Source organism: Pecten maximus, chromosome 8 (genome assembly GCF_902652985.1).
Source record: "Pecten maximus chromosome 8, xPecMax1.1, whole genome shotgun sequence".
Taxonomy (NCBI): Eukaryota; Metazoa; Mollusca; class Bivalvia; order Pectinida; family Pectinidae; genus Pecten; species Pecten maximus.
Window position 1 is genome coordinate 32827055 of NC_047022.1, and position 12436 is coordinate 32839490.

General features: G+C 47.3%; 1 protein-coding gene across 5 annotated transcripts in view; it reads right to left on the minus strand.

Annotated features, from left to right (window-relative positions):
• LOC117333246 (unconventional myosin-XVIIIa-like) overlaps nucleotides 1–12436 on the minus strand; it is a 135720-nt gene that overhangs the window by 28613 nt on the left and 94671 nt on the right. For all 5 annotated transcript variants that reach the window (XM_033892452.1, XM_033892450.1, XM_033892451.1 and 2 more), the window contains 3 exons: nucleotides 8048–8167; nucleotides 7011–7125; nucleotides 2611–2744 (listed from right to left, as the gene is read on the minus strand). In XM_033892452.1, coding sequence (XP_033748343.1) covers nucleotides 2611–2744; nucleotides 7011–7125; nucleotides 8048–8167 — 369 coding nt within the window. The remainder of the gene's footprint in view (nucleotides 1–2610; nucleotides 2745–7010; nucleotides 7126–8047; nucleotides 8168–12436) is intronic.

The following is a 12436-nucleotide window of genomic DNA, read 5'->3' on the forward strand; positions in this document are numbered from 1 at the left end:
CATCCTAACATAACAATGTACATCCTAACATTACAATGGACATCCTAACATAACAATGGACATCCTAACATTACAATGGACATCCTAACATAACAATGGACATCCTAACATAATAATGGACATCCTAACATTACTACGGACATCCTAACATTACAATGGACATCCTAACATTACAATGGACATCCTAACATAACAATGGACGTCCTAACATAACAATGGACATCCTTACATTACAATGGACATCCTAACATTACAATGGACATCCTAACATTACAATGGACATCCTAACATAACAATGGACATCCTAACATAACAATGTACATCCTAACATTACAATGGACATCCTTACATTACAATGGATATCATAACATTACAATGGACATCCTAACATAACAATGTACATCCTAACATAACAATGGACATCCTAACATAACAATGGACATCCTGACATTGCAATGGACATCCTAACATTACAATGTACATCCTAACATTACAATGTACATCCTAACATTACAATGGACATCCTAACATAACAATGGACATCCTAACATAACAATGGACATCCTAACATAACAATGGACATCCTAACATAACAATGGACATCCTAACAATACAATATACATCCTAACATAACAATGGGCATCCTAACATAACAACAGACATCCTAACAATACAATGGACATCCTAACATTACAATGGACATCCTAACATTATGATGGACATCCTAACATTACAAAGAACATCCAAACATTACAATCTTACCCATCTTCTCTGTATACAGTCAATCAATTACAGAGACACACAAATCACAAATATGAGAAGGCTAGGAAAAATGACATCATCTTTAGGTCCCTAGTGTTAATGACGTAATCTCCCAGCCCATACCACATATAAAGTACAAGCAGACTACAGTAACATGCAGTGTGTGCCACCTCTCAACCCTATCTGTGGCCAGTAAGTGATGCTTGCCCTGGCAGTGGAATTGTAATATTTGACCCTGTGTATTTGCATGATTTTGCAGCGACACCTGGTGACCATGTGGGCAGCTACTCTGACCTTTGTCAAGACTCACCTGAACTGACTACAACAAGTATAAAACATGGGTTGAATATATCAGGACTGAAACATTTTGTCATCACTTTTTACCTTATATTTTGTATCTGTGATGTGTACTAAAGTTAAGGATGTATCCTACCTTACACATTAAACATGTGATGGGTATTAGAGTTAAGGATATATCCTACCTTACACATTTAAACCTGTGATGTGTACTAGAGTTAAGGATATATCCTACCTTACACATTAAACCTGTGATGTGTATTAGAGTTAAGGATGTATCCTACCTTACACATTAAACCTGTGATGTGTATTAGAGTTAAGGATGTATCCTACCTTACACATCAAACATGTGATGTGTATTAGAGTTAAGGATGTATCCTACCTTACACATTAAACCTGTGATGTGTACTAGAGTTAAGGATGTATCCTACCTTACACATTAAACCTGTGATGTGTATTAGAGTTAAGGATATATCCTACCTTACACATTAAACCTGTGATGTGTACTAGAGTTAAGGATGTATCCTACCTTACATATTAAACCTGTGATGTGTATTAGAGTTAAGGATATATCCTACCTTACACATTAAACCTGTGATGTGTACTAGAGTTAAGGATGTATCCTACCTTACACATTAAACCTGTGATGTGTATTAGAGTTAAGGATGTATCCTACCTTACACATCAAACATGTGATGTGTATTAGAGTTAAGGATATATCCTACCTTACACATCAAACATGTGATGTGTACTAGAGTTAAGGATGTATCCTACCTTACACATCAAACATGTGATGTGTATTAGAGTTAAGGATATATCCTACCTTACACATTAAACCTGTGATGTGTACTAGAGTTAAGGATGTATCCTACCTTACACATCAAACCTGTGATGTGTATTAGAGTTAAGGATATATCCTACCTTACACATTAAACCTGTGATGTGTACTAGAGTTAAGGATGTATCCTACCTTACACATTAAACCTGGGATGTGTATTAGAGTTAAGGATATATCCTACCTTACACATTAAACCTGTGATGTGTACTAGAGTTAAGGATGTATCCTACCTTAAACATCAAACCTGTGATGTGTATTAGAGTTAAGGATGTATCCTACCTTACACATTAAACCTGTGATGTGTATTAGAGTTAAGGATGTATCCTACCTTACACATTAAACCTGTGATTTGAATAAGGTTAAGAATGTATGCAACCTTACATATCAAGTATGTGATGTTTGTTAAAGTTAAGGGTAAATGCGAACTAACTATACCTGGGATTCATTTAAGAGGATGTATACTGAGGTTTACACTACAGTAATAACCTATAGGGGCATCATATTTAGGAAGTAATGAAGGGCTGTTTCATTAATAAGACACCTTACTATTCTATACTTAATAATTTGTGTTGCCCAGACATGGAAACTAATGACTCTTAACACATCTTACATTCAATCCCCTTTACCAGGATTGACTTGTACTGGCAGACTTGGCCACAGTATTTCGGTCCTTATACAAACAGTACCTATATCTATAAGTAAATATAACTCACCCTCTTCTCCAGAGCTTTCCTAGCATTGTGTTCCAGCTCCATCTCGTCCTCATGCTCCTTACTCATGCGTTTCTTGGTGAAATTGAGTTCTCGGACAATTCTCTCATACCTCTCTTTGTAGATAGAACCATCACCTATAGAAATCCATAGAAATCAGTGTTACAAACAGGGTCCAAGACACACCTAATACCCTCGCCCAGACACACCTATTACCCTGGCCCAGACACACCTAATACCCTGGCCCAGACACACCTAATACCCTGGCCCAGACACACCTAATACCCTGGCCAAGACACACCTAATACCCTGGCCCTGACACACCTAATACCCTGGCCCAGACACACCTAATACCCTGGCCTAGACACACCTAATAACCTGGCCAAGACACACCTAATACCCAGGCCCAGACACACCCAATACCCTGGCCCAGACACACCTGATACCCTGGCCCAGACACACCTAATAACCTGGCCCAGACACACCCGATACCCCGGCCCAGACACACCTAATAACCTGGCCCAGACACACCCAATACCCCGGCCCAGACACACCTAATACCCAGGCCCAGACACACCTAATACCCCGGCCCAGACACACCTAATAACCCGGCCCAGACACACCTAATACCCTGGCCCAGACACACCCAATATCCTAGCCCAGACACACCCAATACCCAGGCCCAGACACACCTAATACCCTGGCCCAGACACACCTAATACCCTGGCCCAGACACACCTAATACCCTGGCCCAGACACACCTAATACCCTGGCCCAGACACACCAAATACCCTGGCCCAGACACACCTAATACCCTGGCCCAGACACACCTAATACCCTGGCCCAGACACACCTAATACCCAGGCCCAGACACACCTAATACCCTGACCCAGACACACCTAATACCCTGTCCCAGACACACCTGATACCCTGGCCCAGACACACCTGATACCCTGACCCAGACACACCTATTACCCTGGCCCAGACACACCTAATACCCTGGCCCAGACACACCTAATACCCTGACCCAGACACACCTAATACCCTGACCCAGACACACCTAATACCCTGGCCCAGACACACCTAATACCCTGGCCCAGACACACCTAATACCCTGGCCCAGACACACCCAATACCCGGCCCAGACACACCCAATAACCCGGCCCAGACACACCTAATACCCCGGCCCAGACACACCTAATACCCTGGCCCAGACACACCTAATACCCAGGCCCAGACACACCTAATACCCAGGCCCAGACACACCTAATACCCTGGCCCAGACACACCTAATACCCAGGCCCAGACACACCTAATACCCAGGCCCAGACACACCTAATAACCCGGCCCAGACACACCTAATACCCTGGCCCAGACACACCTAATACTCTGGCCCAGACACACCTAATACCCTGGCCCAGACACACCTAATACCCTGGCCCAGACACACCTAATACCCTGGCCCAGACACACCTAATACCCTGACCCAGACACACCTAATACCCTGGCCCAGACACACCTAATACCCTGGCCCAGACACACCCAATACCCTGGCCCAGACACACCCAATAACCCGGCCCAGACACACCTAATAACCCGGCCCAGACACACCAAATACCCTGGCCCAGACACACCTAATACCCTGGCCCAGACACACCCAATACCCAGGCCCAGAAACATCTAATACCCTGGCCCAGACACACCTAATACTCTGGCCCAGACACACCTAATACTCTGGCCCAGACACACCTAATACCCTGGCCCAGACACACCTAATACCCTGGCCCAGACACACCTAATACCCTGGCCCAGACACACCTAATACCCTGACCCAGACACACCTAATACCCTGGCCCAGACACACCTAATAACCAGGCCCAGACACACCAAATACTCTGGCCGCCCAGACACACCAAATACTCTGGCCCAGACACACCTAATACCCTGGCCCAGACACACCTAATACCCCGGCCAATACACACCTAATACCCTGGCCCAGACACACCTAATACCCTGGCCCAGACACACCTAATACTCTGGCCCAGTCACACCTAATACCCTGGCCCAGACACACCTAATAACCCGGCCCAGACACACCTAATACCCTGGCCCAGACACACCTAATACCCTGGCCCAGACACACCCAATATCCTAGCCCAGACACACCTAATAACCCGGCCAAGACACACCTAATACCCTGGCCCAGACACACCTAATACCCTGGCCCAGACACACCCAATATCCTAGCCCAGACACACCCAATACCCAGGCCCAGACACACCCAATACCCTGGCCATGACACACCCAATTCCCTGGCCGATACACACCTAATACCCTGGCCCAGACACACCTAATACCCTGGCCCAGACACACCCAATACCCAGGCCCAGACACACCTGATACCCTGGCCCAGACACACCTAATACCCTGGCCGGCCCAGACACACCTAATAACCCGGCCCAGACACACCTAATACCCTGCCAAGACACAACTAATACCCTGGCCCAGACACACCTGATACCCTGACAAATACAACTGTCCTACCTTAAATACACTACCTGTCCTGCCGTGACGCATACAACTGTCCTTCTTTAAACACACTACCAGTCCTACCCTGACACACAACCTGTCCTACCTGGACACATATCTATCCCTACCCAACCGTCCCTCCCCTGCCCCTTACACATACACCCTGCTCTGCCACTAGACATATTTTACTGCCCTACCCTGAACACACATCTTGCCCTACCTGAGTACCCCTTCCCCAACCCATACAAATGCACTCTACTCAACCTCTACACTTCCTCATACACAAACAACCTGCCCATCCAGACACCCCCTACCCATCCAGCCACTCTCTCAGTCTCAGACACACACCCATTACCCCAACCAACACACCCCTACCTAGACACACCTTGTCCCACACCCAAGACACATCTAGTCCCAGACACACCTAGTCCCACACCCCAGACACACCTAGTACCACACCCGAGACACACCTAGTCCACACCCCAGACACACCTAGTCCCACACCCCAGACACACCTAGTCCCACACCCCAGACACACCTAGTCCACACCCCAGACACACCAAGTCCCACACCCCAGACACACCTAGTCCACACCCCAGACACACCAAGTCCCACACCCCAGACACACCTAGTCCCACACCCCAGACACACCTAGTCCCACACCCAAGACACACCTTGTTCCACACCCCAGACACACCTAGTCCCACACCCCAGACAAACCTTGTCCCACACCCCAGACACACCTAGTCCCACACCCCTTGTACCACACCCCAGACACACCTAGTCCCACACCCCAGACACACCTTGTTCCACACCCCAGACACACCTAGTCCCACACCCCTTGTACCACACCCCGGACACACCTTGTTCAACACCCCAGACACACCTTGTTCAACACCCCAGACACACCTAGTCCCACACCCCTTGTACCACACCCCGGACACACCTTGTTCAACACCCCGGACACACCTTGTTCCACACCCCAGACACACCTAGTCCCACACCCCTTGTACCACACCCCGGACACACCTTGTTCCACACCCCAGACACACCTAGTCCCACACCCCAGACACACCTAGTCCCACACCCCTTGTACCACACCCCGGACACACCTTGTTCAACACCCCAGACACACCTAGTCCCACACCCCAGACACACCTAGTCCCACACCCCTTGTACCACACCCCGGACACACCTTGTTCCACACCCCAGACACACCTAGTCCCACACCCCAGACACACCTAGTCCCACACCCCTTGTACCACACCCCGGACACACCTTGTTCAACACCCCAGACACACCTTGTTCCACACCCCAGACACACCTAGTCCCACACCCCTTGTACCACACCCCGGACACACCTTGTTCAACACCCCGGACACACCTTGTTCCACACCCCAGACACACCTAGTCCCACACCCCTTGTACCACACCCCGGACACACCTTGTTCAACACCCCAGACACACCTAGTCCCACACCCCTTGTACCACACCCCGGACACACCTTGTTCCACACCCCAGACACACCTAGTCCCACACCCCTTGTACCACACCCCGGACACACCTTGTTCAACACCCCGGACACACCTTGTTCCACACCCCAGACACACCTAGTCCCACACCCCTTGTACCACACCCCGGACACACCTTGTTCCACACCCCAGACACACCTAGTCCCACACCCCTTGTACCACACCCCGGACACACCTTGTTCAACACCCCAGACACACCTTGTTCAACACCCCAGACACACCTTGTTCAACACCCCAGACACACCTTGTTCAACACCCCAGACACACCTTGTTCAACACCCCAGACACACCTTGCCCCTCCCCAGACACACCTTGCACCACACCCCGGACACCTTTACTTACCATCCATGTCCTCCCCATCCATCTCCCCGTCCAGCGACTGAGCCTGCCACAGGTGGACCTGGGTGAGCTCCATCTCAATCTTTTCCCCGTGCCGCTTCAACACTGTGTACTTGGACTATAAGTAGAAATATTGCAGTGACTCACTGGGTTTGTATTTTAGATATCAGATCCTCTTCAAACAGATTCTCAGCTATTGTTTATATCCAACATAATCACAGGAATGCTTAGTTTAGAATTAATTATGTATCTTTATACAGATAAATGTTCACATTGGGACACCTTTGTACTTTTTACACTGAAATTATTGACACACTTGTACACATCTGATGCAATTTAACACACCTATACATGCTGATGTACACCTTCGACACACCTGTACACCTATGAGACATCTGGACACGTTTGAGACATCTGGACACCTTTGACACATCTGAATATCTTTGAGACATCTGGACATCTTTGACACACCTATACACCTTTGACACATCTGTACACCTTTGACACACCTGTACACCTTTGACACACCTGTACACCTTTGACACACATGTACACCTTTGACACACATGTACACCTTTGAGACATCTGGACACCTTTGAGACAGCTGAACATCTTTGATCTGGACATCTTTGATACACCTGTACACCTTTGAGACATCTGGACACCTTTGAGACATCTGAACATCTTTGAGACATCTGGACATCTTTGACACACCTATGACACATCTGAACATCTTTGACACACCTATGACACATCTGGACATCTTTGACACACCTATGACACATCTGGACATCTTTGACACACCTATGACACATCTGGACATCTTTGACAAACCTATGACACACCTGTACACCTTTGACACACCTGTATACATTTGACACACCTGTACATCTTTGACACACCTATGACACACCTGTACACCTTTGACACACCTGTATACATTTGCCACACCTGTACACCTTTGACACACCTGTATACCATCGACCCTACCTATACACCCAGCAATCACCCTTGGGAACACACCTATATATGAGACATACCTGTAGATCTTTGAGGTCTTTCTCCAGCCTCATCCTCTCCGATGTCTCAGCCTCCAACATTTCTGAGGATTGTGTGGATGCTGAATGTTCCTCCGCTAGGTCTGCTGTCGCCTCAGCAAGCTACAGACAGATAAAAAAAGATATAGAGGATATCTAACAGTGTCTTCAGTAATACCAAATATATTTCATGAGTGGGGCTAATATTTTGATATTTTTCACGAGTGCGCAGCACGAGTGAAAAATATCAAAATATTAGCCACACGAGTGAAATATATTTGGTTTTACTGAAGACACTGTTAGATATTCTGTTTATTACATTTTTTATCAACAAAAAACCTACCCCGTATGCTAACTAGGACTACAGCGATAATTTGTAAACAAAAAAAGTAGTTTCCCCTGTCCAGGTGCTGACATATATGTCGGGCTTTCTGATTGGTCAATTATTTTGGTATTTTCTAATCTTTAATTTGATTGGTCAAATCAGCAAAAGTGATATTTTTCAATATGATAATTATTCTTCACTAGTGAAAAATATCACTTTTATAGAATGAATAATTTTTGATATTTCACTGAGGAAGCTGGATATAGAATGGGGTGGGCTAGACCAAGGTTTTAGGAAGCCAGTTATAGGATGGGGTGGGCTAGACCCAGGTCTGAGGAAGCTGGATATAGAATGGGGTGGGCTAGACCCAGGTCTGAGGAAGCTGGATATAGAATGGGGTGGGCTAGACCAAGGTTTGAGGAAGCTGGATATAGAATGGGGTGGGCTAGACCAAGGTTTGAGGAAGCTGGATATAGAATGGGGTGGGCTAGACCAAGGTTTGAGGAAGCTGGATATAGAATGGGGTGGTCTAGACCCAGGTTTGAGGAAGCTAGTTATAGGATGGGGTGGGCTAGACCCAGGTCTGAGGAAGCTGGATATTGGAACGCTTGGCCAAGACCCAGGTTTGAGGAAGCTAGATATAGGATGGGGTGGGCTTAACCCAGGTTTGAGGAAGTTTGTTGGGCATCAAGGGGAGGGGCACACTGAGGTTTAAGAAAGCTGGCTGAAAGGGAGAGGGGCACACTGAGGGTTGAGGAAAAAGGATATTAAGGGGGTGGGGCACACTGAGGGTTGAGGAAGCTGGTTTTTTAGGGGGTGGGACACACTGAGGGTTTAGGAACCTGGCTATTAAGGGGGTGGGGCGCACTGAGGGTTGAGGAAGTTGGCTATTAAGGGGGTGGTGCATTGAGGGTTAAGGGAGCTGGCTATTAAGGGGATGGGGCACACTGAGGGTTAAGGAAACTGGCTACTAAGGGGGTGGGCCACACTGAGGGTTGAGGAAGCTGGCTATTAAGGGGTGGGGCACATTGAGGGTTGAGGCAGCTGGCTATTAAGGGGGTGGGGTACACTGAGGGTTGAGGAAGTTGGCTATTAAGGGGGTGGGGCACATGGAGGGTTGAGGCAGCTGGCTATTAAGGGGTGGGACACATTGAGGGTTGAGGAAGTTGGCTATTAAGGGGGTTGGGCGCAATGACGGTTGAGGAAGTTGGCTATTAAGGGGGTGGGGTACACTGAGGGTTGAGGAAGTTGGCTATTAAGGGGGTGGGGCACATGGAGGGTTGAGGCAGCTGGCTATTAAGGGGTGGGACACATTGAGGGTTGAGGAAGTTGGCTATTAAGGGGGTTGGGCGCAATGACGGTTGAGGAAGTTGGCTATTAAGGGGGTGGGGCACACTGAGGGTTGAGGAAGTTGGCTATTAAGGGGTTGGGGCACACTGAGGGTTGAGGAAGTTGGCTATTAAGGGGGTGGGGTACACTGAGGGTTGAGGCAGCTGGTTTTTAAGGGGGTGGGGTACACTGAGGGTTGAGGAAGCTGGCTATTAAGGGGGTGGGGTACACTGAGGGTTGAGGAAGCTGGCTATTAAGGGGGTGGTGCATTGAGGGTTAAGGGAGCTGGCTATTAAGGGGATGGGGCACACTGAGGGTTAAGGAAACTGGCTACTAAGGGGGTGGGCCACACTGAGGGTTGAGGAAGCTGTCTATTAAGGGGGTGGGGTACACTGAGGGTTGTGGAAGTTGGCTATTAAGGGGGTGGGGTACACTGAGGGTTGAGGAAGTTGGCTATTAAGGGGGTGGGGCACATGGAGGGTTGAGTCAGCTGGCTATTAAGGGGTGGGACACATTGAGGGTTGAGGAAGTTGGCTATTAAGGGGGTTGGGCGCAATGAGGGTTGAGGAAGTTGGCTATTAAGGGGGTGGGGCACACTGAGGGTTGAGGAAGTTGGCTATTAAGGGGGTGGGGTACACTGAGGGTTGAGGAAGTTGGCTATTAAGGGGGTGGGGCACATGGAGGGTTGAGGCAGCTGGCTATTAAGGGGTGGGACACATTGAGGGTTGAGGAAGTTGGCTATTAAGGGGGTTGGGCGCAATGAGGGTTGAGGAAGTTGGCTATTAAGGGGGTGGGGCACACTGAGGGTTGAGGAAGTTGGCTATTAAGGGGTTGGGGCACACTGAGGGTTGAGGAAGTTGGCTATTAAGGGGGTGGGGCACACTGAGGGTTGAGGAAGTTGGCTATTAAGGGGTGGGACACATTGAGGGTTGTGGAAGTTGGCTATTAAGGGGGTGGGGCACATTGAGGTTTGAGGAAGCTGGCTATTAAGGGGGTGGGGCACATGGAGGTTTGAGGAAGCTGGTTATTAAGGGGGTGGGGCACATTGAGGGTTGAGAAAACTGGCTATTAAGGGGGTGGGGCGCATTGAGGGTTGAGGAAGCTGGCTATAAAGGGGATGGGGCGCATTGAGGGTTGAGGAAGCTGGCTATTTATGGGGTGGGGCACATTTAGGGTTAAGGGAGCTGGCTATTAAGGGGATGTTGAGGAAGCTAGCTATAAAGGGGGTGGGGCGCATTGAGGGTTGAGGAAGCTGGCTATTAATGGGGTGGGGCACATTTAGGGTTAAGGGAGCTGGCTATTAAGGGGGTGGTTCATTGAGGGTTAAGGGAGCTGGCTATTAAGGGGATGGGGCACACTGAGGGTTAAGGAAACTGGCTACTAAGGGGGTGGGCCACACTGAGGGTTGAGGCAGCTGGCTATTAAGGGGATGTTGAGGAAGCTAGCTTGGTGTGGGACAAACCAAAGGATGGCTGTAGCAATCTATCATGAGGGTATGGTAGATACATCAGGCAGGGTAAAAGTCACATTGTAAACAATAACCCTGTCCTGATGAATAAAGTAAAGAATCAAGGAACCATTAACCTCAATATTGTTTGTACCTGGGGCGTCTGGCCTGTCCTCGTTTATAAACAATGGATGTACCTTGTGATGGGGAAAGGGCTAGTACACACATATGGCTGTACATACACAAGGAATTGTATTACAAGAGCATGTCGGATTATAGGTCTGTCAAATTTATATCCAATGTACTGTATATACAGCTGTGCAATATAATATGACTGATTTGTTTTAAAGAGTGAAGCCCGGCTCAAATCCATAATGGCAGGGAAAAGGAAATAAGGCATTTAAAAGCAGTCCAGATAAAAACAAAAAATTGTAATTTAGATATATGGTGAAAAAGTTTGTACAATAGACTACCTTCAAAGCCTTGTACTATTCCTTCTTATATCTCAATGACTATTCCCTGTAGATATTTCAACCTATACCATATTGTGGATTTTGGTTTGGTTTGTTTTTGTTTAACGTCCCATTAACAGCCAGGGTCATTTAAGGACGTGCCAGGTTTGGAGGTGGAGGAAAGCCGGAGTACCCGGAGAAAAACCAACGGCCTACAGTCAGTACCTGGCAACTGCCCCACGTAGGTTTCGAACTCACAACCCAGAGGTGGAGGGCTAGTGATAAAGTGTCGGGACACCTTAACCACTCGGCCACCGCAGCCCCCGCCATATTGTGGAATGAAATCAAATTCATCTTAAAGACTCTCAGAAAATATGGGTATCTTAAAGATTCTCAGAAAAAATGGGCATCTTAAAGATTCTCTGATAACATATACATCTTAAAGATTCTCAGGAAATATAAGGATCTTAAGAGATTTTCAGAAAATATAGCCATCTTAAAGATTCTCAGAAAATATAGCCATCTTAAAGACTCAAAACCTGGACATCTGAAAGGTACTAAGAAAATATGTCTATAGAAGTCTTATGAGAAAGGTGGTCCTTTTTGATGGGTATGGAACAGTGTGAAGGCAGTATGTTTTATAGTCAGACAAAGTGAAAATGTCATGAGATAATATATGATGTAAAAGAAAAGACAGGAAACTGTTGCTGTAAAGAAAGACTAAGGAAGATTGGTATCATCAAGTATGATTGAGGTACAGATTAGCCTGGGGACATAGTGGACAACTGACCAACAGATAAATCTCACCACTATAATGCAGTTGACCAATAGAAACATCT